The following is a 27,133-nucleotide window of genomic DNA, read 5'->3' on the forward strand; positions in this document are numbered from 1 at the left end:
CGGGCTTGCTCACTTGAAATTAAACTTCAACGGGCGCACCTCCTCATGTTGATTGAGCTTACCTCATCTCACTCTTCCTCAATCGTTCATCTCACTTCTCTCACTTCACTTCACTTCACTTCACTCACTCACCTCTCACTTGAAACACTCAGTCTTACTACCGCAATACTGCTCACACTCCCATTGTTATTTGACCACTCGCTACGACTTGCTTGCTCAACTGCCGACCAAAGGACGCAGAGCCTGGGGGAAAACACAGCTAAGCAACACCAGTAAGCCCAAAGGCAGCCTCGACACCGACCCCATATCCTCCCCATCCGTTAAACTCATTCACAAACACGTCGGCTGCTCGTTGATACAGTCCGCCTGAAGCCCCCCAAGTCTCTTCGACCACCTTCATACCTCTGACGACCTTCGGGAAGTGCACGTCAGTCATCCACTTGCTGTTCAATGAGTTCTTGAAAATTGTGTCCCACGCAGGTGTCTCGCCACCCTTTGACAACCCTTCTTCATCCCAGTCGAGGCCCGGTCGAAGCTGTGCGATGTACACCATCATCGTATAGAGGCCGTATTGTCTCATCACCGAAACCTTCTGCTCATGCGACCAGAGCGGCAGAAGAATGCGTAAAGCATGTGCAAAAGTCAAAATGTGAGCCACGAAGAAATCGAACATGCCCTCCTCATTATTGCGCGTTTCCATGAACAGCCCCGCTGCCATCTTGGCGCAGTCCCCGAGCTGTGAGTCTGGATCCTCGACGACCCACGCGTGCCAGTGTTCGAAAACTTCAGATCTGAATCTGCCGAGGAGTGTGAAGAGATTCACGAACCCCGGGGAATCGACGTAGCCATCGAATCTCTTGTCGGCACGGATACGACCCAAAACTTCCTTGATGCTTTTGGTCTTGTAAGTTGACGTGTCTGGTGGAGGGTTGTCCAGAATCTCGTGAGTCGGATCGTACTCCGTGCAACCCATACTCAAGGCTTCCGTGGCGACCTTTTCGTCATCAAACTCGTATGCGTATGCAAGATGAATGAAAGGGTGACCGACTGCGATGATGAAAAGTTAGTTAAAACCAGATGTATCACCGGGCGTGATGAGACACAGCCTAGAGAACGGAAGACTTACGCCCTCCAGAGAATCCGTTGATAATCGGTTCAGGTCCAGCCCAGACATAGTCTTCTACAACCTTTTTCCAGTCGCCGCCGTATTTCGCAACTTCACCGTCAAAGAATATGGCATAGGCCGCAGTGTATGGCTTCTGCCCAAGAAACTTCCTCCAGTTGAATGTGGTGACCTCTTCATGCGTGATTCGTTTGTCGTCAGATTCGACCAGATGAGGGGATTCGACGTCGAAAATATGCTGTAACTGGGAGTCTGTCGCGCCTAGAAGATAAGACGATCCAAGAGCCTGTCATATGTGACGTGGTTATATCAGCCTCCGCCCCAATGATTAAGTACCGAGACATGGGTGAATAGTGGCCGAGCATCACGCACAAGGAATACTCACATGCGGCATATGGTTGTGTAGGATTAGTCGAGGGTCGCGAAGAATGGCGTGCTCATTGTGATTTCGATTCAGCAGCTTCTTAAGTTTCAAAGATGTAGGATCGCATAGCTCCGACAAACGGTGGGGAGGGACCTTCTCAAGCTTGATCGACATGGTGGCACCTTTGAAGTTGGGATAAGGTGATTTAGGTTTGGATAATGAACAATAATGTGCCTGATATCAAAGATGGCCAGCATCTTCTGCTCGACTTTCAAGACAGTCATTTTATACTTGGTATAACGTTCCGCTAGTATCCACAGCGGCAACGGCACGGACAACTAGTCACCAGTTTCCAACATCCATCATCCGATTGGAGTCTCAGTATGGGGAGTACGGCACTTGAGTTATCCCCGCAATCAAAGAAGCGAATATGCTTAAGGGGTGGGATTCGGCGAACGGACATCACCACAACCGAGCTCTTCACTCCAGAGCCGGCGTCACTCCGGAAATCTTTAAAAGGTCCGAGACTCCGACGATGTGCTTCGGCACAACCCGGCCTCAAGGACGAGCCGAGAACGCCGTCAGCCAAATTCGTAACGTTATGTTAAGTCAGCTAGGGAGATCAGGTCGTATCTCGATTCTTTCGAAAATCGGATAGGTTCCCCCATTCGTTCGTGAGTCTGATACACATGAGTCTATGAAAGCAACTATGGGCGAACAGATGATTCCGCCCGGACAGGGCACCATCATGGTTCACAGTGACACCATGGACGACAGTGATACTGCAATGGTGAATTCTTACTTGGTTGACTGGGATGGACCAGACGATCCAGAAAATCCGATGAACTGGTCAAAGTGCAAGAAGGCTCTATTCATCACGACGCTTGGGTACATCTCAACACTCAGGTATGGCTCATTTTTCAACCTAAGAAAGCAGAATCACACAACAAGACTGCATCAATACTGACACAAATTGTTATTGCAGCCCCCTAGCATCATCGATCGCGGCACCGGGAATTGCTTCTATCAAGTCAGATTTCAACGTCACAGACACATACGTTGGGGCGTTCATGATTTCAGGATTTCTGATCGGCTATTGTTGTGGCCCGTTATTCATTGCACCGCTTTCAGAGATGTACGGTCGTTATGTTCTATACAACGCTGGTAGTCTCCTATTTCTCATTTTCAACGTTGCATGCTCCGTGGCACCCAACTCGGGTAGCATGATTGCGTTTCGCATCTTTGCTGGCATAGGCGGATCTACCCCGTTGACTCTTGGGGCTGCGTCGCTGGCAGACACAGTTCCGAGAGAAAAGAGAGGACTTGCCATGATGGTCTGGACTCTCGGGCCGATGGTGGGCCCAACCATTGGGCCCATTGCAGGAGGCTATTTATCAGAAACGATAGGCTGGCGATGGTCTTTTCGAGTGGTGTCTGTTGCTGTGAGTTGATACTTTGGGCATAGCCGCTTTGTGTTCTTTAATCGCAGCTAACATGACTTTGAAGGCTGGAGTAGCTGCCCTCGGCACAGCATTCTGCATGCCCGAATCATACGCCCTGACCCTTCTGGAACGAAAGGCACGACGACTTCGCCTGCAGACCAGAAACCCACACCTCGAATCTGTTCTAGCAACCCACCGTAAGCCAAAAGACCTCTTCATGTTCTCCATTCTTCGACCGGCGAAGATGATGTTTCTCTCGCCCATTGTCTTCTGCCTTTCAGTTTACATGGCCATCCTCTACGGCTACCTCTACCTGCTTTTCACAACCTTCCCCCAGGTTTTCAAGCAGCAGTACGGATTCTCTCAAGGGTCAGCGGGGTTGGCGTACATCGGCATCGGTGTAGGCTCAGTGATCGGACTTCTATTCTCTGGTCTAGTGTCAGACAGGCTTGTGGTGAAGTTGTCACTCACAAATGGCGGGCAGTTTCAGCCGGAATATCGACTGCCGCCCATGCTTATGGGTGCTATCCTAGTCCCCATAGGACTGTTTTGGTATGGTTGGACTGCAGATAAACAGCTTCAATGGATGCTACCTATCATAGGAACAGCCATCCTAGGATGCGGGATTGTTATAGTCCTGGTAAGAGCCCGCACCTACCTATGCAACTGTGTCATCGGTACTGACGTGTGTATCTTGAAGATGTCGATCTCGACTTATCTGGTTGACGCATTTACGACATACGCTGCATCAGCCATGGCAGCCAGCACAGTCACCAGGTCATTGTTGGGCGCATTCTTGCCCCTGGCTGGTGACCGGTTGTATCAGAGCCTTGGGCTCGGATGGGGAAACTCACTCCTCGGCTTCATTGCTTTCGTCATGATTCCAATCCCTTTAGTATTCTACAGATACGGTCAGGTCATCAGGCAAATGAAACTCTTCAAGACCGAGTTCTAGGTGGGAAGAACGCGCATACGGAAGCTTTTGAGTCGAACGACGGAAAGGGGGTAATGAGTCATGGAGCAATTAGCTAGAGAGTATGGACATCTCGTCAAAGGTCCTTGAGTCCTGAGAAACGGGTTTCAAAACCCCCCACATCAAGTCCATGATGGTGTAAAATCTTTATTCTTGTTGCTTTTATCTTCAGATCTCAATCTCGGCCATTGGAGCCGGCGACTTGTGGTGGCTCTTCATCGGTGTCAGACCCCAGCGGCCAAACATGGCATTATCCTCGTCCCAGCTGTTGCAGTCCGTCGTCAACATCTTTTCACCTGTGAAGATGGCGTTGGCTCCAGCCATGAAGCACATGGCCTGCTTCTCCTCCGACATGGTCTTCCTTCCGGCAGCAATACGGATAATGGTCGCCGGCATAAGAAGGCGGGCGGTCGCAATGGTCCGCAGCATGCTCGAGAACTGGATGGGCGTGCGGTCACCCAGCGGCGTACCCTTGATCGGTACAAGAGCGTTGACGGGGAAACTCTCGGGGTGGGAAGGGAGCGTGGAGACGGTGTGCAGCAGACCAACGCGGTCGTCGGATGACTCTCCGAGTCCGAGAATGCCACCCGAACACACGTTGATACCGGCGTCGCGGACGTGGCTCAGGGTCTTAAGGCGCTCGTCGTAGCTGCGAGTCGAGATGACGGACGGGTAGAACTCGCGGCTGGTGTCGACGTTGTGGTTGTAGGCAGTCAGTCCGGCCTCCTTGAGCTCCTTGGCCTGTTCCGAGTCAATCATGCCGAGGGTGACGCAGACCTCCATATCCATTGCCCTCACACCCGTGACCATGGCCTTGATGTTCTTCAAGCTGTTCTTGCGGCCGCGCATATCGCGCCATGCGGCGCCCATGCAAAATCGCGTGCTACCGTTCTCCTTTGCGGTGCGGGCCGCGGCGAGGACAGACTCGACGCTCTCGACCTTCTTAGCCTTGAGGCCGGTGCCATCTTGGTATCGGGTTGACTGGGCGCAGTAGGAGCAGTCCTCGGTGCAGCCGCCGGTCTTGATGTTCATGAGCGTGCAGAGCTGGACTTCGGAAGGGTTGTGGAAGCGGCGGTGGATGGAGCCCTGGTGAATGATATTTCGTTAGCAATTCACGAGATGACGATGATGGTCTCGAGAAACGTACAGCTTGGAAAGCCAACTCCATCAGGGGTTGGTAGTAGATGGCCGAGATCTCCTCTCTTGTCCAGTCATGTCTAACAGTGGTTGCGCTGGCGGCCTTTTGCAGAATCTTCTTGGCCTCAATGGCACGCTGTGCGGCCTTCAGCTCGGCATCGTTGACTGGTGTAGGAGGCGGGGGAGCGGGTGCCACGCCGACAGCTTCCGCGACGGAGGACATGCATGCTCGGGATACAACCGGGAGCTGCTTATGGGTGAATTGTGAAGAGAGAGGCGTTCGTCCAAGGCCTCGCAAGGCAGCGGTCCTGGCAACAGCCATTGCGTTGGCTTTCATATTTGTTGATTTGAGATGTCTGGTCCGAAAGTACCTTGGTGATGAAGGCGGATTTTGGCGCTCGGCAAGGGATGTTAGTCTGCAGGCTGGAATCACCAATTGACTTTCTCAACGCCTCGGATGTAAGCTTAGGATCCAGTTGCCAGCGGACAGCAGGTATTCGTCAGTCCCTAGGTTGAACGAACAACGGATCTTGAAGAACGGCAAGGCAAGGTGTCAGACAGCTTCAGCACACGAAAGAATGAGGGGTGAGGGGTTTTGAAGCTTCAGGGTTCCCGCCTCACCACCTCGGGAATCGGTCGAGCAATAATAGCTCCCCTGTCCAACACGGTCCGGCCTGAAGCTGCTTCAGCAGCGCCATAAGCCATAACCGGCGGTTAGACACGCCTATGTGCGCATATCTGAGTCAACTTCAGAGCCAAGAGCCGGTGGGTTAACACTGCTGCATTGGCAAAGCTTCCCGCAGCTCTCGGCTAACCGGATGCGACCCCAGGATTCTTGGATTGGTGGAAAGCCTGGGTGGAGAGGTTGAGAGGGGACTTAGGGGAGCGAAGGGGGCACAGGGAAGAGGTCATCTCGAAAAGAAACGATACGATAGGGCGCGTTATCCCCCGCCGGGTGTAGCTACAGCGAGTGGAGCGTTACGCGCGAAGCGTTGACCTCCAGTCTGTTTCTCAGCATCCCCAACAAAACTCTCCGCGGAACGCGCGAGTATATTCCCGGGCCCCTTGGCAAAATGTTGTACTCCCACTGCAAGCTTGGAAGCTTCTGGAGAATCTCCATCTTCTGCAACGTTCACTGAGCCATAAGCTCAACCTACAATGGTCATTAGAAGGCAGTGATGCTGTTCCTACAAGCTAACCGTTGAATACATCTGCTGGCTTCAAGATGGTTGTGGGAACGACTCCCGCAGTGACGAACCAAGACCCATCGAAACATTGCGGGCATTATTGGCATTCAGGGATCAAGCTACGGCACGCTAAAAGCGGGGGTTTCGCGCCAATCTTAGAAATCTGCTCATCAACGAGTGACCATTGAGGTGTTTCTTGTGACAGTTCTGAGGCCAGGATTGGGCTTGGGATCTGAGCAATGGTTGCATTTAAAATAGGAGCCTCCTCCTACCTTCCACCTTGAACGTTTTGACTTCAAAAGCGCGTCGGTCGAGCTGGCATTTTTGGGCGGGGGAAAGCAAGCCCGATGATCTTCCAATGAACAGAGCACACTTCTAAGTATGTTTCTCAGGTATGGGTTGACTGTCGATCACATGCAAAGCTGCAAGATGATGAGTCAACCCATGACGTGCGCGTGGGGAATATCATGAAAGATTGAGGACTTGTAATTTCAACAACACATGAAATTTCAACTTCAACAATGCGCTTAGAGCCGTTTCCTTTAAGGAATTAGACATTGTAATAGCCAGCTGATTGATAATGCCGTTCAAACTAATGGACAACATCACATGCACTTTGAACACCAACCAGAATGCTTCAAGCAAGGATACTGTAGAGTTGACTTTCCATCTCATTGAGTTGCGTCTTTCAACTCTGCAGTGGAACTATTCATACAGAGTGCCGCTCGTGTACTTAAGACCCGTATCACAAGCCACCGTGACAACCACTTTGCCAGGGCCAAGTTCCTTAGCCAAGGATAGAGCTCCAACAACATTAAGTCCTGTTGAAGTTCCCGTCAAAAGTCCCTCTTCCTTTGCGAGTCTACGGCACATGGCCCGCGCCTCATCCTCCGGATACGCTCGTGCTTCGTCGTATAAGGTGTCGTCAAGCAATGGGGGAACAAATCCGGGGCTGATACCTTCAATTCCATGGACACCTCCGTGTCCCTTGGCAACAACAGGCGATGATGCAGGCTCAAGCGTGATAATCTTTGTATCGGCACGCACACCTTTAAGCACCTTTGCAACTCCCATCACCATGCCAGCGCCGCCAATGGCACCGCAGAAGGCATCAATTCCTTGCGGAAACTGCTGGGCCAACTCGTCTCCAAGAGTTTTGTAACCCGCCATACAGTCCTTGTTCTTGAACTGGTCTGCGGCGTAGTACCCCTCGTTTTCTTCGACGATTGTCTTCGCCTTCTTGACCATAGACGGAAACAAATCTGGCGTAATCTTTCCGGTGGGACTGTGGACGATATCGACAAAAGCCCCGAAAGCAGCCATCGTGCGCAATTTCTCTTTGGCGAAGACATCCGAGCAGACGGCATGGAACCCGTACCCCTTCAAGGTGCATACAAAGGCCAGAGAAGACCCCGTGCTACCGCCGGTGGCTTCGACTATAGTCGAGCCTGGCTTCAAGTCTCCTCGGCGCTCTGCCTCTTCAACAATGGCTCTGGCCAGGCGATCTTTGTAGGAGCCCGTGGGGTTGAGAGACTCAAGCTTCAAATACACGTCGGCGCTACCTTCCGGTACAACACTACGCAGTCGTACGCATGGTGTGTTGCCGATGGCATCTAGGGCTGAGTGAACAGGTGGGGGAGCGGATATCGCAGTCATGTTGAGTTGCGATATTGCTCAGTTCCTTCGACTGAGAATTAGTATCAATGTGGTGAAGTATGACATAAGTAAAGTAGTCTAAGTCACCCTAACTCACTTGTCGAATGCTATTAGAGATCGTCTATCGGGTATAAAAGTATGCGTCATTGGCATCGTTGTCAAGCCCAGTATTCCCTCATACTAACCTTATATAATCAACCAGGCACTCTGGGGATTGTGGGGGCGGGCTTTGACTGGCCAGTGAGAACCCGCGCCCTTCTGACCCAGTCCCGTCAGATTGCTGTCGAACAAAGGCGTAAAGCCAGCGGACATCCTCGAGGCGCAACAGCAAGCGGCGCGAATACTCACATAAGCTATTAACTAGAAGCATGTGCGATGAGAATCGGGACCCTGTGTTCAGACAGAAAACCGCAGCAATCAAGCAAGGCTGGCGGCCATACCAATTACTTACCTAACTTCTCATGTTCTTTCATCTGACTTCAGACCAAAACTGAAGTACGGATAGTCCACTGCCACTTAGCCAGCCAGAGCTTCCGAGTCGCTGACTACAACTTTGCGGGGACTGTTGAGGTGTTGCAGATGCTCTTAAACTTCCATCCACGTGCTGGATGTGGAACATGGGCTGGCCGTAGCCCCATATTTCGGCGTCAGACTACAGAATATCTAAAGCACGGAGATATTCCTAATTTCTTGACAATTGATTATCATTCTTATGGCAAAAGAAAGTTCCTATCGTGATAACCTCAACTACCCAAGAACCGTATCATCCGTCGTTCACTATTGGTTATAGGATTATTTAAATTGGTAATGATTTATGTCGAAGTATTGCATGCTTGGAAGCCATCATAGCAGAACCCCAGCCACACATGCCAGATGGCAAACTGACCGGCAACGCCTTCAGAATCTCTGAGAAGCATCTCTTATATGGAATAACGATGACTGTGTTCTAATCATGGCACCGCGCTTCAGCTTCCACGGACCCGTCGACAACACAACACTGAATTTCGGGTCCGGGCCGTCCCCCGCGGCCGGATCCTTGAGCAACGTGCAATCAACGTATGGTTCGTTAAAGGCAGCTCTTTTGCGAAGAGCTGATACGGCTAAGGATTAGAAACGACACTAACCGTGGACGCATGGGCGCCGTGTTCTCAGTACTCGCCAGCGTTATCATACGAGAGCGAGCCTAGGTGGGAAGGAATCAAGGATTCGTTCCATCATGACTGACTCGCGGGTTCCGTATTGCCGTGAACCCCCTTGAAGCGCGATTAGCCACCCACACCAACGTAGGACGCACGGTACGGTAGTACACAGAGGCTGGCAGACATGAGCTGTGAGTACCGGCATGGATCTGGGGTAGACAAACGGTCAATAGAGTGCGCCCCTGTTTCGGGCGTCTCAGACACCAGTCCACCGGAAGGAGTGGCTTTGCATCAGCAGCGCAGCATCCATCAAGCATTGCAACGCCACGCAGGGGACTTCCATCTTGCCTCGCAATCAGGCCTCGGATCTACAGAAAATGGCAGGGGATCCCAAAGCTTATTAGACGCTAAATCCCCGAGGCCACGAAAGAGCATTGGGCATTGCGACATACTGATAGCATTGTGCATTTTGATTGACTGAGGGGGACATTGTCTGGGAGATAGCCAATGGACACATACAGGGGAGATGAACTAGTGGCGTTTTCCTTTCATCTGACGGCCATCTGACGCTGCCATATCAATTCCTCACTGGTTCTACTCACGCGCTATCTTTTCTTCTTTCTATCCCTTACCCGGTGGGCGCGTTATCTTTTAACGGACTGTCGCCCCATGAGCAACGGGCACTAAGCCACAATACGAGAACGCCCAAAATGCGCATACCTCCCACATCGAATCTAATGTGAACGGTGAAACGGTATGGTGATGCAGTGACCGAGATTAGGTAAAGATTGATTGCGCTCATCCAACGTTGTGCCTGATCAATGCTAACGAATCGGCAGCTATTATTTCGCCAGTATTATAAGCCAGAAGTCTTCCTTCTGTCGAATAATACTCGCAGATCGAGGCACGCACCCAGATCTGGAGACGTGTACTCGTGCAGAATGAGACAGTCTTAGCAAAGCCATGTCACAAATCTCGAATTCTTGCACAAGCGTTAGTTGCTCTTTCAGCTCATATTTGTAGATTTTTGTTTAACATTTGTTTTCAACTAATCAGGACTGGAATCCTCCACGTCGCCAGCGGCTTTCGGGCCTGGTAACATTACCTAAAACTACCGAACGTTCACGAATCCCATTGTCCAGTTGATTTTGCTGCGACATGGCTTCAGCAAAGGTGGACTTGGCAGTCGCAATACCCACCTTCATCGGATCTGTCTTGTCCGCCCTTTTTACGTTTGCCGTCCTAATTTTGCATTTTATTTCTCCTCCGAGACGCCGGCATGTCCGCCATGCGCTCATTGTTAATCTTCTACTATCCGGTATGTTGAACAACAAGAAGCAATGGATCAAGTTGTGTCTAACAGTATGTCTTTAGACTTTGTCGACATGGTGAACAATACTGTAACTGGTATCATATTACTGAGGGATGGCCCTCTTGACCAAGCACTTCCTGCCGGAGGATGTACCATGAATGCGTGGGTGGGCCAGCTTACAGTTCAAACGACGGATTTCAATATCTTGTTCATCTCGATAACGGTCCTTCTCACTGTAAACAAGAATCATCTGCTGCAAGATTCTTCACTACGACGAATCCTTGTTGTATGTCTCTGTGCATGGATACCGGGCATTATCACTAGTAGGTCATTCACTGCTCCATGTTCAGAATATTGCGCATTTTGACCCTCGAACTAGGCTTTACTGCCCTTGGATTGCATATATATGGCCCAGTAGGTGGGAATTGGTGCTGGATTCAGAAGAAGTATCCCGTCTACCGTTGGGCATTATCCTTTGGGTGGCGCCTCTTGATATTCTTCTTGACAGTCGGCATCTATACAGCCATTTACATCAAACTGAGACGATTATTCGGCCGCTTCCGGTTTTCGGAAAATTCCATCGAAGCTGTCACCACAGGCAGGAGCCGCCGCACACAAACTATACCATCATCCGGCGAAGACCAGAAGCCTCCCACGGAGCAGTATATCATGAAGACGACGTCGTTTACCGTTTCACACGACCAGGAGGACAATCGAGGCTTGGCTAGCGATTCGTCGTCAACAGCACCGATCAACGACCGAAACGATCAGACCGACGACCTGAACTTTGCGTCATCACACAACGCAGCTATAGGAGGAGATCATACAGCAGGCTTGGGAGAACCGGACGTGTGTACCGACCCGCCAAAGCTCCCACCACCACCAAACCTGCGGCGTATGCTGTTATTGAACGGTTACCCGATCGGCTATCTCATTCTCTGGACACCTGGGATTGTAAATCGATTGATTGAGATACAGGGCGGCACTTCGCCAAACTGGCTCATTGGTCTGCTAGCGTCTTCACAGTATATTGGCTTAGTACACGCTGTCACGTATGGCTACAACGAGCAGATCGGGCGTACTATCCGATCTTGGACCAATTTCCGGCGAAAAACCCATAGGCTCGGAGAATAGGAGGTTCGAGAATCACAAATGACCCGACACGAATCCCAACCGCATTTCGACAGCCTTCGGCGACATAGCGAGCGATTTACTTGGCACTTGTCAGGCATAATTTTCCCTTACTAAGGTGAAGGACGTCTAATTTTATTTAATATCAAGTGTAAAAACAACTTTTTAGATTCAGCCTTGTTCAAACATGTTTCGTGCGTGCTGTGCGAGTTGTACATGATAATCTGATTTTCTTGCGGTCTACTTTTCTACACTCTGGCTTGTCAAGCCGGGTGGCTGTGTTGCTTAGCAGGTTGATAGCCAGGACTAAGCAGACTGAGCATGTTCAGCTTGCAGATTCGGCCAATAGTTACGAACCAGACTCATGCTGGCTGGCGCTTGGCGCTTTTGCCTATGCGAATCACTCTGGACTCTGGAGTTGGATCTTTCAGACGGTACGCCTCACCGCCAGGTGTAGAGCATCAGCAAATGCGCCGACAGGGAGGGAAAGAAACCGAGCTTGGCGAGGCGACTTGAAAATGGTTGCCTGTAGGTCACCAACAGAAACAGGAGTATACTGAATATCTGAGCACTTCGTCACTAAAAACTTGGGCACCCACAGAAATATCGAGGCACAGAGCTTACCGGTCGATGCCCTCAAGCCATAGACAACTTTTAAGGGTGCATCTTAGACAGAACACTACCCCTTTCACCCCAATTTGTGACAGCGCAAGACTATCATAACTTCTCCGCATACCTCTCCATGCTTACCTAGGTAGCTAATAGTACTTCGGTTTCCATGACCTCTTCAAGCTCAACGTCAGGCACCTCAAAATGTCGCTAAACATTCCGCAATCCGAAGGGTATTTCAATTATTCAGCTCTGCCACAAAGCTCGATCTGACTTGTGTAGATCGAAAGTGTATCATCGTCATCTCGCCAAGCGGCAGACGATTTAAACAAGGGCGTCTAAATTTCGCTCCACGACTACCCGATTTCATCGCACCCGTACTATCACTCCGTCATAGGGCTGGGGAGAAGCAGAATATCTTTGTGAGAACGAAAAGCCACAAGTTTTCACACCTGTGGAGTCTGTGGCGCCCGAACATGAGATCCAGACCGATAACATACTCGTCGCCAAGAGAATACAGTACGATCACATCAACCAGATTAGCACCGCTGGATATGTCATGATGGAAGGGAACATTGATATAGATCAGGACTTCAGAAGATACATATTTGAACTCCACAACTTCATATACGGAATTTAAGATGGGTGTAGAGCAGAAGTCACAAGAGTCAGTGAATCTTTATCGTGACTAGGCTTTTCTTTTTCCTTTCCTTTCCATTCCCTTTTTTTTTCTTTTTGGTAAAAAGACCATACATTTATTTATCGACTTCCTGGCTCTATGTTGTTCAAGAGAAGAGGAAGAAGACGAGCTGAGTTCATCAGTAGAACAACGTGTAGAGATACCTTTTACATGTATCCTCAATTGCAGGGCTCTTCTTCAACATATACTGAGCTTCAGATTCCGTCTGATACACGATTGCCCAGTAGCACAAGATGCCAGACAAAGCGCATCTGATTCCAATCTCAAGCAATACATGAGCTTATCGACCAGGCTCTCGAAACGATAACCTGCGAGTCGACTGTTTCTTCCTGATGCGAGAAACTCACGACCAAGATACCATAACGTACAGGACAAATTTGCGAGTAGAGAGCAGCGTCAAGAGGCTTTCTATATCGGTTATATGGTGGACTCCATCCAAGACCTCATGGTAACGGCTGGGGAGGCTAGCACCAGATCTGAATTGGTCGACCTATACAGAAACCACCCTAAGACTTCGCACAACCTACAGAGGTCTATTAGAGCAATATTTGCGCTGAATTTTGTTGCTCGACTAAATTCGTTTACGGACTTACGTGGCCGCGCGGACCCGCCGAATCTGTATTGGAGTCAAATCCCCGAGTGGAAAAGATGAAGATTGGATCCTACACGGCTTGGAGTTGCCAGAGAGTTTCAGGCCGGTAAATTCCGTTCCGGACACATTCGAGTTTCTGGGTATTGCCATCGTATCAAATATGGTTGCTGACGTTGTGGGAATGGGGGAAAGTTCAATTATGTGCATCGGTATTAGAGGAGGACAATACACATCAAGGGACCACGTTCAGATATTATATTCCGAGCCAACAGCAGGAGAAAATTGCATGATAACAAGTCTCAAAATGATATTGGAGGCTCAAAGAAGTGATTACTATTGAGTAAAATTACATGGGGCGGTTGGCTACCTATCAGCATCCTGGGAGGTTGCTCTCGTGATGCTTCACAGCCTACATCACACCAACCAACCATGGATCGGTTTCACTCCGTTTGTGAGTCACACAGATGGCCAGACTAAGCGGAAATAAGAAGCTGTGTAAGATGTATGAATCCTTCGACCCGTCACTCCGTTTCCCCCCTCCCAAGTTCCTGGTTTTGTTCAATGAGGCAGTGAGGCTGAGTCTCAGGTGCAATTTGCTCGTTGTTGGTGCTGTTGGTGCCGTGTGGTCCGTGCCGCAGAGGGAAAATGCGGCGAAACGAGAATGGGAAAGAGCCAGGGGATGGAAGAAAGTACGCACGCGACCACCTGCCACAGCAACGGCGATTCACCGCAGCTTACTCCGTCTCACCTCATCAAAGTCTCACTCATCTCTCAATCTCATTCTCACTCTCACTTTCACGTTCACTTTCACTCTCACACTCTTGTTCACTTCATTACTCAAAAGCTCGTCTCAAAACAACTAGAGCGGCTCCTGTTTCCCTGATTCATCAACATCATTCTTCCATCCACCTACAAAAGGAGAGCCGCAACCGCACCCAGATGATTGAGGGATCGCCAAGCTAAACCACCCACACCAACCAAGCATTCAAAAGGTCCATGATGCTGCAGCGTGCATACCGCCCCAATGCCGGGGCCTACCTACGGTTCCACGCCCCCGCGCGTACCATCCGCTCTTCGGCTCCGCGTTGGACGCGTCCAAACTCGAGTAGCACCGGCCCGTCACCAAGTTCCTCCTCCAATTTACCAAAGTACGCACTCGGAGCTGCTAGCGTCGCCGCCGGCTGGTTCATCGCCGATGTGGTGCGAGATCGCGGAAATGGCAACGGCAAGCCCACCAGCATCCCTTCGAGCCTGAAGCCTGGCACTCTTCCCAGCCTGGGATCCGGACCCGTTGACTTGGATGCCCTGGCCAAGACACCGGTTGATGGCGGCAGCTTCGAGACTGCGGATGCGAAGCTCCGTGAGGATGTCTTTGTGGGATCTTTCACTGCTGAGGGCAAGCACACTCATGTCCACGCCGCGAGAGTCGCGAGCAACCACCCTGTCGAGGACGTCATGACATTCTCCCTTGGCCCGGGTATTGGAAAATCAGAGACATTATACAACGGCGTCTATGATGGTCATGCGTGAGTCTTCATGTCATCTTCGCCTCTCAGATGCTTCTAGTACTAACCGAAACAGTGGATGGGCAACCTCGTTACTGCTCAAGAGCGCCCTCATCCCCGCCGTGTCCTCCTCCATCGCCCAACTCAGCCGTGGCACCGAAGACGCAGCAGTCGAAACAGCCATCGTCAAGGCCTTCACCAACCTCGACGACCTCATCACATCCAATGCCCAAGAGGCCATAGCCGGCCTGAAAACCGGCGCCGTCGAACCCGCCGACTCCAAGGTCATCGCCGCCATCGCCCCCGCCATCGCAGGCTCATGTGCCCTCCTCTCCATCTTCGACCCAGCCACTTCGACCCTTCGCGTCGCCTGTACCGGTGACTCCCGCGCCGTCCTGGGCTCCATCGCTCCCGGCGCGACCTCGTACTCGGCGCGCGCCCTCTCCAAGGACCAGACGGGCCACAACAAGGATGAGTTTGACCGCATCGCCAAGGAGCACCCGGGCGAGGAGGCGGATATGATCGACACCAAGAGCGGCCGCCTCTTCGGCATCGCCATCACCCGTGCATTTGGCGACCACCGCTGGAAGTGGACTGCGGACGCCATCAAGGAAGCCCAGAACGACTTCTTCGGCACCGGTGTGCGGCCCAAGTACCTCACGCCGCCGTACATGACCGCCGCCCCCGTCGTGACCACTGTGACCGAAATCAAGGGCCCCGACTTTGTCATCCTCGCTTCAGACGGCCTGTGGGACCACATTTCGTCCGAACACGCGGTGGAATGCGTGTCGCGCTGGATCACGGCCCAGAAGGCCGGCGAGAAGACGCCTCGAGACAAGCTCGCCGTGACTCCGGGCGTCAAGAGCGAGTTCGACATGTCTGCGGGCTGGGCCAACTGGTACGCCAAGCCGGAGCACTTTGTCGTCGAAGATCTCGACAACGCGGCTGTGCATCTGATCAAGAACGCGCTGGGCGGTACGCGCAGGTCCCTCTTCACCGGCGTCACGCTCGCATACCCGCCGTTGGCTAGGAACGTCAGGGATGATGTTACAGTTCAGGTCATCTTCTTCCAGGACCCGGCCAAGGAGGCTTGATGATTTTGGGTTGCCTGCAGACATGCAGAGTGATTGAACATTTCCTCATCTTCCCGACTTCAGGGCACGGCGTTAGGTTTCTTGAGATTCAGGGGCGTTTCTTTAACAGCTCAAATGCCATGCCATGGCCCATGACTCTGAGGAGTCCATGATGCAGAGCGCATCATCATCAACCAACATCATTATCACAATTCATGATAGCAAAAACACGTAGAAAACTGATAAACCCCCGAAAAACAATACAATAACACTATCCATGGCAAAAGAAAGATCCCAGATCCCCAGTGTCAGCCCGCCAAATCCCTGTGTCCAAGTATGCAACAATGAGCACCTGTTGGCAGAATGACAATGGCAGCCTCAACTCACTCACATATCTACTTATGTCACAGCAGTAACAATTACTTCAACCGGTAGATTGACGGGAAAGGAAACTATAGAATGACTACCTCAAAAACTGTGCCCCGTATATCTGCCCTGAAGACTGCATTTCTCTTTCTCATCGGCCGGGGCAAGAAACATGGAAACTCCTAGACGCCGCATCTTTATCCGTCACTAAACAATTTAAACCCCTCAAATGAGGAGGAAATCATCATCAAAAAACTCCAAAGGCAACGCCCTAGCAATGCCAGCCTGTGGGGACTTATGGCAGTCGCAATTCTTGCAGTTCTTGCCATTCTTGCAGCAGTTCATAGGCTCCGTGAAAATGAATTCTTCCGCGGGGTCTAGCGCATCCTCATGGCTGACAAAGTCAAAGGCCTGGACATCGTCTTCCTTCTTGAGCCTATACACTATGCCTTGACTTGGGTTCGCGCTGGGACTGGACCAATTGTGCTGTGATTATCTGGTGTTAGCGAGGGATTATTGACATGGCGAACCGATGCGATTTGTACTTACAGGGTCAATCACAGGAGATAGGGGAGAGCTCAGCGAGAATGGAGGAGTCTCACGATCGTCCTCAACCTCTGGTGCCTTTGACACCTCATCCGACTTAGCCACAGTCTCGGGCTCATGATGAATCTCCGCTGAAACGGCGTCCCGGTCGATTTGCTCCTCCGCTCTGGCCGCGGTAGCAGAGATACGACCCAACTCCTCCGAGATGGAATGGATGCTCTTCGTCGCCGAGAGCTGCCAGTTCTTGATCATCTCAATCATATCGGCATACCCCTGCTCAGGGTTGTAAACAGGCTTAGATGAGACGTCAGAAGCCTCAATCTGCTGCTTCTTGGCTTCGTACTCTGCCTGCCGCTTCAGCTGGACCCGCTTCTGCTCCTCTCGCTTCTGTCTCTCCTTGAACTCGTACTCTTGTCGCTGCTTCTGCATGAGCTCGGCCTCACGCTGTCTGACTCCACTCTGCAGCGCTTCGAGCTCCTGCTTGCTCTTGAGCAGAGCTTCATGGCGCTGCTGCTGCTTGAGCCGAAGTTCTTGTGATGCTTTCTTCCTGCGCTCGAGGTCTTGTTCCTGCTGCTGCTGCTGCTGCTGCTGCTTTTGTTGAAGCTGATACTCCTCTAGTTGCTTCATCTGGCGCTGGTACTCTTCTCTCTGCCTCTGCTTGGCTTGCTCTTCCTGACGGTGCAGCTCTGCCTGCTTCTGCTGCAGCTTCTGCCTCTCCTCCTCTTGCCACTTCTCGTTCTCGTGGTTGCATTCTTGCGCGTTCTTCAACAGCAACTCGACGTAATCTTGCTGCTGTTGCTTTAGCTTGAGCTTGTGCTCTTCTTGCTCTTGCTGCTGCTTCTGCTTGACCTGGAACTCCTGGCGCTGCTTCATCTCGAGCTGATGCTTCTCCAGCTGTCTCTGCTTGGCAAAGTCCTCTTGCCGTTGCAGTTCTTCCTGCCTCTGCTTCTGCTCAAGCTCGTACTGTTGCTGCTGCTTCATCTGGACCTCTCGCTCCAGGTGCCTGGTGATGCGCTCTTCCATTCGACTCCGTCTGCGCGCTCGCGCTTCGTCGTGCTCCAGCTTAAGCTGGTACTCTCGCTGTTGCTGCTGTTGCTGCTGTTGCTGCTGCTGTTGCTGCTGCTCAAACTCTTGTCGCTGCAGCTCTTTCCGTCTCAGCGCCTCCTTCTTCAACTCCTCTTCTTCTTGCGCCTTCTTCGCGAGGAGCTTCTGCTGCTGTAATCGCTGACGAGCAGTCTCCGCTGCCTGTCGGAAATGCTCTTGACTGTTCAACGCGAACGCAGCTCCCTCGCGCTGCATATCTACGACTGGCTGTTTCGAATTAGATTCCTTCTGGCGATTGTAATCTGTCATCTGGAACAATACCTCCCCCATTACCTTACGCTTCTCGGCTTCGGTCTGCTCGGTAACCGGGTTGCGCGGGAGAGTCCGGCCACCGGCCGCGAGGAAAGGTTCCGGACTTTGATTCTGCTGCTGAGGAGGAGGAGGAGGAGGAGGAGGCGGGCCATGGCTCACCCGAGTCCCAGGGGTGCCCCTCTGGGCCTGTCCTGGCGCAACGGGAAGGTCCTGTATCATGGTCTCAAGGACAGACCGATGGAAAGGACCAACAGTAATTGGGGAGCCCGTCTCCACCCCGTCAACTTTGGTCCTACAGTACGATTCGTGGGCCCTCACTGCTTCCTTGGGAGGCTCCATCTTCAGTCCTGTATCCCCATCCATCCAAACTATGACCGGCTCACGCCGCTTAGAAGTAGAGCCGGGCCGCGTCTGACCCTTGGCCTCGGCCTCCCGCTCAGCCGAAGCTCGCTCCATATCCTGCAACAGCTCGAAAGTCTTGTCTGCACACTTAGCCTTCTTCTTGCCGTGGGGATGATCATGCCTGAAGACAGAATGAAGACCCGCCTCGGGACCGTAGGGACACTGCGAGGGATCTTTGCAGATGATATCGTCCGCGCGCACAGAGTAGGATGCATCTGAGCTGCGCGTGTGGCGGGCTGCCGATCGATGCAAATTACTACTTCTCTTGCCGGAGGGAAAGGGCGCATCGGGGGCGATATTTGCTCGAACCAATGCCGGTGGCGCGGGTGATTGATTAGAGCGCGTCGACGATGCCATGTTAATGCTTCTCTTACTTGATGTACCAGTTAGCAACGTATGATCATCAGACGAGGCAGTGACTGACCTCAGGGGCCTGATCTCCGGGTCCTGGCCCTCTCGTTTGAACGGGAGTGATAATGACATTGCGAGTGAGCTGAAAGCCTTGGTGAAGAAGGATATGCTTGAGGGATTCGATTCTGTGTTCTGGGCAAAGTTTTCAGGAGGAGAAAACTTCGGTGTGTGGCAGAAATATCAAGGGCAATATGAATACTGACAAAAAAGCTTACCACTGGTGTCTACCTTAGGTTCCATTCATTAAAGTTGCTCTGTGTATCATGTATGGCCTCTTTAAGCATCCTTCCACAATACTCACCACGTTGGGGTCAACGGGGCGTTGGTCACGAGAAAGGCATCAGGACACAAAGGTAGGGACTCGCCACGATCAGGAAAAACAACGGCCGTACATGTCCTCGCGTGCTTTCAGGCGCGACGCGGTAAGTGTACGAAAAGCTCCAACGTAAGTACAAAGGGTATCCGCAGAACCGCTTCGAAGCCAATTCCAAATCGCATTTCTTTCGTTCCATATCATAGCTCCGTTGAGTTCTTTCGTTCCAAGCTCCAATTCTTTCTGATCCCAAGTCATGCTTTGGGAAGAAGCAAAACTGTAGTCAGAAAGTTGAGCATCTAGGTGGTCGGACCGTGGATTTTCCTTGTGAAAAGACATCGTAGGTGCAACGGGAGGTCGTCATTCCTCGCCCTCTGACCCATCCCAGTCATTCTCGCCGTCAGAGTCGAGACCTGGATACTCGGACCCTTCATCCCTCAATTTTGAGGTGGCCTGGGTGATGAACTTGCCGTCCGGCTTGAGGGCCGCATACATGCTCGGGACCACAGGGACAAGGACTCTGTCAGGCCCTGCTGTAGCCATTGCCTTGATGAACTGCAGTTGAATGCCCGCCATCCGCCAAGCAAACGTTGTTTTGCGGTTGTAAAACATCTTGAATGTTGTACTGCCACGCAGTAAAGCCCAAGTGGTGTGGTCCTCGCTCGCGTACGTCTGCCTCAGTAAAGCGTCGGTCAGTGGCTCAAGCGCACCATCTGGACGGGGTCGAATCGAGCGCCATTCTTCATATACTTCGAGTATGGCGCGGTTCGTGTTATCCTTGTCTTTGCTCGAGCCAACCTTTTTGCTCCAACTCTTCTCAGCACCTTCCAAGTCGGTCTTGAGATTTCGCAAAATCTTCTTCAACACCAAGTTCTCCGTTGCAAGTTTCCCAAATTCTTCGTGAAGCTTGGCAAGGTCAGGATCCCACAGTTCCGCTATAAGCTCGTCTTCGCTAGCTTTGGTCGAGCGAAGAGATCGCAGCTCATACCCAAATTCGTTCGACCTCGTGGACATTGACTTGTGGAACTTTGCCAGCTCCTTTTCAATGGCTGGCTTCGCCACCACGAACCTTAAAATATCAATTATGTGGACTGGTGTCCCAGAATGCGACCAACTCTCAGACTTGTAAGCGGGCTCTGGCAACCCGTTAAATCGGTGACTGTCGAGCCGCTCTTGGCAGAACCTATGCCAATCTTCCGTCGTAAAGTCAAAGCCATGTTTGGCCTGGTCAACAAGGTTGCCAAGGAGGGCGCTCAACCAGAGGGCGTAAGTGTTGTTCACACAGTTTAGATGGTAACAAAGTCTCTCCTTGTAGGCGGTTGCAATACCCAAGAAGCTAGGCTTCATGCTGAAGGCAATGCTGCGGTTGATCATTTCCGATATAGCTTTTTCGCCCTGCTCTTCAACAAGGTCCCCAAAAGTTGTTTTGTCTTTCCTCAAGTAGCTTGACAAGTCGGGGCTTGGCGATACCTCTGCATTTTCGAAGTTTGACACAATTGCTTGCTCCCAGCAGACCCATGCCTTGTCGCCGTCATAGTCACCACCTGACAGTTTGTCCGCTAGAGGGACGTTCCCTTTAGCTGAGAAAACAACGACATCTTTGAGAGCATGTAGCTCCGGTTTGAATACAGCCTTCACCCTCTGAACATCGCTCACAAAGTGTACTGGAGAACGAGCCACGAGAACGTCGCAACCATGGAGCATGGAGTCCGAAAAGGTCTCGGTCTGGAATTTCGACGAAAAGCCCACGTGCACTTCGCCCTCTTCGAGTATGTTCCACGCGTCAGCCACCATGAAGAAGTACGCCGAGTTGGGCACCTTGATGCTCATCTTCTTCAATAGATTTTCGCACTTGTTTCGCCTTAGCGTCCAGGCAATCTCTTGAAGGTATTTCTGCTTCATTGGCTCGAATCCACCATCCAGAAGGAAGTTCATGCGTTCTTCTGGTGACTCCGGAAGACCAGCCAAGAAAGGCACCCGTCCAAAGGTAAGGCGCTGCTTTCTCGTGGAAGAATTTTCAACGATCCATTTGCGGAACTCCAAGGGATATTTCATCGCGTGCTTTTGCTCCTCTAGCGCACGACAAAGTTCGTCTTCGAGGATTTTGCTAATGGTTATTTTCATCGCTTCTCTGTCTTTGGCTCGATCTTCGAGGACTGGAAGGAACTGGACGTTGAGGCTAGCAGATCGTGGCTCCATTGAATGAGCACTAATTTCGAGCGTGCGATGCTCTGGATCATCATAGTCACAATTCCACTTCCGTTGAGATGGCCACGTCTCTATCCACAGGCTATCGTCGTCACCAAGGACGTCGATCATCCACATACCCTTGGCAGAACCAAAGCGACCCTGAACAGCAGACGGAACATCACTTAGTCCGAGAACATCTCTGACTTTCCGGGCAAGTGCGCGAGACATGAGGCCGATTCCGTCGTTCATGACCATGTCGGTGGGCGAGCGCATGTCCTTTGACCGGTGACGTATTTGGTTGGGCTCGAGAACGACCACTGGCGTCGTTTTGCTCAATCCTGTGAAGCGGATCAGTAGACGTTCCAGACTGCAGACTTGTATGTCCCTCTCTCACCAAGCTGGATACGGGAGAATAACTTGAGAAATGGCTGTTCCTTGTTGTGCTCAAATTGAAGAAGCCAGGCAAGCATCTCTCCAGTGCTGAGCTTGACCCTAAACTCCCGAGGGTTGTCATGAGAAGATTTCCCAAGAGGGAGAGCTACATGGAAGTTGTTGCCGTTCTCGGCGAAGAGACTGATTCTGTCTTGATAGACGGGCTTTGGCTCAGGGCCCATGTTCAGGTTTTTCTGTGGCGTCTTGTATCCGGCATCTCTGGAGAAGAATGCCCGCCACTGCCTGCCTGCGAGGTAATGCCGCTTTGAGGAGAACCAATGGACGACCTCTTGTGACACTTCGGGCTCTTTGATGGGTTCATGCCACCCTTTGGGATTTGGGATCAAGATTTCGAGAAACCGGTCGGAACCGAAATGGCGGTGCAGACGACAGCCCTGATCTAAGGCGATGGGCTGCATTGACAGTGAGAACATGGGGCCCTTTTTCTTCGCCCGAGGAACTTGATCAAAACGAGCCGAAAAGACTACGTGCTGTCCTCGGACCGTGTTAAAGCCAGACATGGCAGCAGTCCAGGCGTCGGTACTGGGACGCTCAGGAAACGATTTGCCAGCGAAATCGGGGTGGGCTAAGAGAGCCTTCCACAGTTGGCTATAGTTGATCCACGATTCGTCATAGTCCATCATCACTTCTCCAAGGTCGACTCCACAGTGCACTGCGATGCGCGTCATTTCCCATGCGACAGCAAACGGCGCGCGGTTGAGCCATCGAGGAAATCTGGCTGGCAAAAAGGTCAGCACTTCATCTATTCACAACCGTATCAATAGTCATGCGGCTGCCTCAACGTCCATTAGTGGAAAAACTTACGCCACGAAGCGTCAAGACGGGATCGGAGATCAACCGGCTCAGATCGTTTGAGGGGAGTGGAGACGGGCTCGCACAAGGATGGATCTTGAAGACCAAGCATCTCTGAATAGACGGTTGGTTTCTTAGAAGGGCTGCCGAGTGGTTCGCGACTGAGATCTGCTGGTGTTCTAGACCTCTTCTTTGCGGATTCTACTTCGTGTTCTGTGAAGGAGATGTTCAGTGCATCGAGATGACCGGAAGATGCCGGGAAAAGGTCCTGCGACTGTGAGGAAGTTGGTGCTTGATCCAGAAACTCGCGGCGCATCTCTTCTTCCTCAAGTGGAACTAGGACTGTCTCTTGGCTGCCCGGTAGTCGATCATCGGCCTTGGAAAAGAGTGACGTCCGACTAGTGCTCGCAGATGTCGTGCGGGAAACAGTCCCGTACACGCTTTGGCGCATCGAAGTCGAAGTATAGAGGGATGTATCGAAAGATTTGTTCATCCTCGGGGCCTCCCTAATGAACTGAGCCGGCATAGCTTCGGGTATTGCTGATCGAGAACGGCTTGGAACTTTGTCCAGAGCATTGGAAATCACACCTTCTCTCTCCTCTCCCCGTAGGGGACTTCCCCTGGCTCTCTTGGGTGATTCGGCTTTGCTGTCTATTTCGGATCTCCTCTTTGACTTGCTTGATTCAGTCGAGGCGAAGACTGCTGGTCCGGTGTGATTCCGAGTCAATTTGTGTGCCTTGATCTGAGCATAGGCATTATCCAAAATGTCGTCGAGAAGTACCTGCAACTGTAATAATTGGCCAGGTGATTCAGCCTTGAGAGCCCCTCCAGGTTCGGCATCATCAAACCGGATCCACTTCTCACTAGCAGCTCTAGCTTCCATGTGAAAGGAATCGAGAATCCTGTCCAGCAAGTTGCTTTGGAAGCAATGGAATCGGATGCCACGAACAATCTTTTCGCTGCGGGCAAAAGCGGTGTCTTGCTTGGCGCGCTGCCGGGTCGACGACGGTGTAAGTGTCACATCGGGTATCTCGATGGCGAGGTTGTATTCTCGATTGAGCTTGTCGATGACATCTCTGACTGGGTCGGTTTGTGTAGGTTTCTTCGGGGTTCTCGGAGCTGACTGAGCGGTCTTCGTGTGCGGTGCCATGATCGAATCGAGGAGCTTTGAGCGGAGAGGGAAGTCAGAATCCAAGTCCATGTCTAAGCTTTGAGAGCATGCCTACTGGTGTGTAGAGTGAACAGACGGCATAGATTCGGCCTCATAGCCTATCGCTTCGTATTGCCAGTTATCAAAGAAGCATTGCGTAGAAGCAATGTTGTGCCATGTTGGTATTTGCACGTCGGGGAAGAAGTTGAAGTACTAAGAAGGCATTCTGCGCGTTGGTCGCAACCGCTCGGCGGGGTAAACGGTCGGTGAGGAAGGAAGGTCGCGAGCGAGAGAACGGGCGCAGCAGCCACACAACAAGGGTCGAAAGAGGGGAGAAAGAAGCAAACACTTCGTACTGGAATGCAGCCTCCCGGCGTCGTCCTTGGGAGGAGAAGGAAGAGCGGCTGAGGATGAGGATCGCTGGGATGTCGCAGCTCGCAGCTCGCAGGTCTCAGTGAGGAAGGGAGAGATGCGAAGGTACGAAGGTACTTGCATCACACTGCAAGACGGGAAGGAGCGCAGAAAGGACCCGTACGAGCTCAATGATTGGACGAGAAGCAGGGACAACTAGGGACCGGCGCTTAGCCCGGAATAGTCAGAAAACGGCCACGATATTGGCCAATCACCCCTGTCAGAGTGGAGCCGCGAAGTGTGAGTCAGCACAGACCACCAGCGGGATCTAATGGGACTGGCGCAGGGACGTACCTACAGCTCCCTTCCCTGCCGCTGCTCGCAAACCAACACCAACCAACACCAAACAACACCAAAGAGCATCTTGACTAGGGTTACAAAGGACCGCTCCATCTACTCGAAACCATTGTCTCCCGTTTAGTGCAGCTTCCTACGATTGTAATATCAGCACGGGGCTTGGGAAACTGCAATTATCCCCCATGAGTATTCAGGCGTGATTCGAGCAGTGCTGACGAAGTGTGATACACGGCAGATGATCAGATCTTTGTCAAATAGGTGACCTACTCGTTGCTATAGCATTTCGAAAGCATCCACATAGTATGGCCGAGGGCGGATATACCACCATCATTGCTGCCACTTCTAGGGGGTTTCTTGGGAGATTCTCTCACAAGAGCCACCAAGATTTCTCAACTTCGGAGCACCATGTTCGGTATCTAAAGGCGGCTTTCTATCTGTACTTCTGACGGATTCGATGTCGCTCCTGAAACTTCAAGGCTTTTTTCCTGCGCCAAAACCTGCCTGAATACCGATTCGACATCATGTTCATGGATCCAAACAGGCTCGACCCGATTCTTCATCCTCTCCCGCAAGCCATCATCGTTCTCCACCACAGCCAGCCTTTCGACCTTCTTCTTATTCGTCGAATGGACTGTATCAAGCACTCTATCCGTGTGTGATTTTCGGGTCTTCTCATACAACTTCAGCGCTTTCGCAATGTCTGCTGCCGACGGAAGCTCCGTAGCTGAAGGTGGAAACACGTGCTGGATCGATGCCGCAAAAGCCCAGGCGTCGTCAATCGCGAGACTCCCCCCCGCAGCGAAAGCTCCACCATGGGCATGCGCCGCATCGCCAGCGAATGTCACTCTATCCTGGCCCAGAACCCAGCTCTCTAGCCCGTGGGCAGAAGCGTTGGGATACACCTTCAATGAATCCGCAGGCGTCGCCTCGATGATTTCGCGCACCAGACGGTGCCACTCGCTGTAGTGCTTCTTGAGCAAGTTGATGTCGCTGCCAGTATTCCACACCGTATCTTTATACAGGGCATCCGGGGCGTCAGGGTCGCTTTGGTGAGACGCGACGATGCAGAACAGATCTTTGCCAAGCTTCGACATGAACCACGTCCGATCGATCCCCCACCAGTGCTCCGCCTCGTCTGGAATATCGGGGATGTGAGACAGATGGAAAACGGGATACACCGCACGGAATGCTGTCCAACCGGTCCACTTTGACCGAGATGACGGGACGTAGAAGCTCCGCACTCCAGAGTGGATGCCGTCCGCGCCGAGGAGGATGTCTGCCGTGACGGCGGTGCCATCAACAAATGTGATCCTCAGCCTGCCTGTTGACTCTTCATTCTCGATGTTTTTGAAGGCCTTTTTGAGGTGAATGTGGGCAGGGTCGATGTGCTTGAGCAAAGCCTGCTGCAGATGCGGACGGTGGAATCTTGCCGTCTTATGGCGGGCCTCCACGCTTCCGTGGTGCTCATCTACCGAGACGATCTCGCCGGTCTTGTAATGGCTAATTCTGTGATCAGGGTCGTTCCTCACACCATGTATCATTGGCGCACTCACCGGTAGATCATCGGATAACCCGACTTGTTGCGGAAAGCAATCGAATCGTCGAGAGCATTGTGAACACCCAGCTTCTCCAACGTACGCAGGCCATTCGGGCCCAGAGCAATAGAAGCGCCGACTTCTCGAAGCTCTGTCGCCTTATCATATATCTGAACGTTGATGCATGGGTGTTCTTTCAACGCGATCGCAGCTGTCAAACCGGCGATACCTGCGCCGATGATGGCAACTTGAAGCTGCTGTGGCCGGCTTGTGCTCCCCATTTCGTCGTTTCGAGTTCTCAAATAGAGTTCAAAGTTACAAAACGCTTCACCTGCACATCAGAGCTGCAGGAACCGGGTCATGCAAGCACTTTTATCAAAACACCCAAGTTCCCCGATAGTTGGCCGCCCACGGCTCCGGGTTGGAGATAACGACAGCCTCGGTGGGGTCGGGGCCGAGCCCGGCGTGACGCCATATCCCGCCGCGATGGTGATACCGCATCTGACACCCCGCAGCAACACCGCGATTCCGCAGTCGGTCGTGTTTGACTGGCACACTGGATTGTCGATTAAGAGCTTGCAGAATAAGGATTTTCTCCGTAGCCAATCCGGTGATTTAGCCTGGTCTCGCATCATCCCAGCCCACAATGAAGACACGCGAGTGGCATGTTTCGCTCCGATGTGGCAGCTAAGCGTCGGGCTTTGTCCGACGTTGTATGCAGAGATGAGGCGGCGACCACTCCCCCGGGCCGGAAGTCGGGGGAGATCAGAATTCAACGACGGCCTTCGTTGTCACTTGTCTGAGCCATTCTCCTACGGACGCTTCCAGTAAGGTGGTCAGGTTCGGCCTAGTAGTATCTACGATGTCCCCAAAGTCTCTCAGTATTTAAACAGCACAGTCGGGTTGATACACATTATCAACTTCATTCAGTCGCAGTGCTACGAAAGTCTTACTGCACAGTCATTCTG

The 27,133-nt window shown here is 51.9% G+C and overlaps 9 protein-coding genes across 9 annotated transcripts; 3 read left to right on the top strand and 6 right to left on the bottom strand.

The window, feature by feature from the left end:
- Nucleotides 1-259: 259 nt before the first annotated feature.
- Nucleotides 260-1,661, bottom strand: CTAM01_10096 (MGS207 protein; the record flags this gene model as incomplete). Its single annotated transcript, XM_060526112.1, has 3 exons — nucleotides 260-1,047; nucleotides 1,127-1,409; nucleotides 1,509-1,661. 3 exons carry the CDS (start codon nucleotides 1,659-1,661, stop codon nucleotides 260-262), a joined length of 1,224 nt encoding a protein of 407 aa, XP_060379247.1.
- A 535-nt stretch (nucleotides 1,662-2,196) lies between these two features.
- On the top strand, nucleotides 2,197-3,884 carry CTAM01_10097 (fluconazole resistance protein; the record flags this gene model as incomplete). Its single annotated transcript, XM_060526113.1, has 4 exons — nucleotides 2,197-2,393; nucleotides 2,473-2,929; nucleotides 2,994-3,569; nucleotides 3,630-3,884. The coding sequence occupies 4 exons, from the start codon at nucleotides 2,197-2,199 to the stop codon at nucleotides 3,882-3,884; spliced, it is 1,485 nt and encodes a 494-aa protein (XP_060379248.1).
- Nucleotides 3,885-4,070: 186 nt separating this feature from the next.
- On the bottom strand, nucleotides 4,071-5,376 carry CTAM01_10098 (biotin synthase; the record flags this gene model as incomplete). Its single annotated transcript, XM_060526114.1, has 2 exons — nucleotides 4,071-4,988; nucleotides 5,050-5,376. 2 exons carry the CDS (start codon nucleotides 5,374-5,376, stop codon nucleotides 4,071-4,073), a joined length of 1,245 nt encoding a protein of 414 aa, XP_060379249.1.
- A 1,555-nt stretch (nucleotides 5,377-6,931) lies between these two features.
- CTAM01_10099 (uncharacterized protein) lies at nucleotides 6,932-7,882 on the bottom strand (the record flags this gene model as incomplete). Its single annotated transcript, XM_060526115.1, has 1 exon — nucleotides 6,932-7,882. One exon carries the CDS (start codon nucleotides 7,880-7,882, stop codon nucleotides 6,932-6,934), a length of 951 nt encoding a protein of 316 aa, XP_060379250.1.
- A 2,297-nt stretch (nucleotides 7,883-10,179) lies between these two features.
- CTAM01_10100 (uncharacterized protein) lies at nucleotides 10,180-11,467 on the top strand (the record flags this gene model as incomplete). The annotated part of the gene is made up of 3 exons (XM_060526116.1): nucleotides 10,180-10,339; nucleotides 10,396-10,656; nucleotides 10,713-11,467. 3 exons carry the CDS (start codon nucleotides 10,180-10,182, stop codon nucleotides 11,465-11,467), a joined length of 1,176 nt encoding a protein of 391 aa, XP_060379251.1.
- A 2,894-nt stretch (nucleotides 11,468-14,361) lies between these two features.
- CTAM01_10101 (protein phosphatase 2C) lies at nucleotides 14,362-15,964 on the top strand (the record flags this gene model as incomplete). The annotated part of the gene is made up of 2 exons (XM_060526117.1): nucleotides 14,362-14,891; nucleotides 14,947-15,964. 2 exons carry the CDS (start codon nucleotides 14,362-14,364, stop codon nucleotides 15,962-15,964), a joined length of 1,548 nt encoding a protein of 515 aa, XP_060379252.1.
- A 570-nt stretch (nucleotides 15,965-16,534) lies between these two features.
- Nucleotides 16,535-19,096, bottom strand: CTAM01_10102 (uncharacterized protein; the record flags this gene model as incomplete). Its single annotated transcript, XM_060526118.1, has 3 exons — nucleotides 16,535-16,795; nucleotides 16,859-18,986; nucleotides 19,038-19,096. The coding sequence occupies 3 exons, from the start codon at nucleotides 19,094-19,096 to the stop codon at nucleotides 16,535-16,537; spliced, it is 2,448 nt and encodes an 815-aa protein (XP_060379253.1).
- Nucleotides 19,097-19,697: 601 nt separating this feature from the next.
- On the bottom strand, nucleotides 19,698-23,973 carry CTAM01_10103 (RNA-directed RNA polymerase; the record flags this gene model as incomplete). The annotated part of the gene is made up of 3 exons (XM_060526119.1): nucleotides 19,698-21,865; nucleotides 21,922-22,698; nucleotides 22,785-23,973. 3 exons carry the CDS (start codon nucleotides 23,971-23,973, stop codon nucleotides 19,698-19,700), a joined length of 4,134 nt encoding a protein of 1,377 aa, XP_060379254.1.
- Nucleotides 23,974-25,046: 1,073 nt separating this feature from the next.
- CTAM01_10104 (uncharacterized protein) lies at nucleotides 25,047-26,446 on the bottom strand (the record flags this gene model as incomplete). Its single annotated transcript, XM_060526120.1, has 2 exons — nucleotides 25,047-26,130; nucleotides 26,184-26,446. 2 exons carry the CDS (start codon nucleotides 26,444-26,446, stop codon nucleotides 25,047-25,049), a joined length of 1,347 nt encoding a protein of 448 aa, XP_060379255.1.
- Nucleotides 26,447-27,133: the final 687 nt, after the last annotated feature.

Source organism: Colletotrichum tamarilloi, assembly GCF_030869305.1.
Source record: "Colletotrichum tamarilloi strain Tom-12 chromosome Unknown Scaffold_44.1, whole genome shotgun sequence".
NCBI lineage: Eukaryota > Fungi > Ascomycota > Sordariomycetes > Glomerellales > Glomerellaceae > Colletotrichum > Colletotrichum tamarilloi.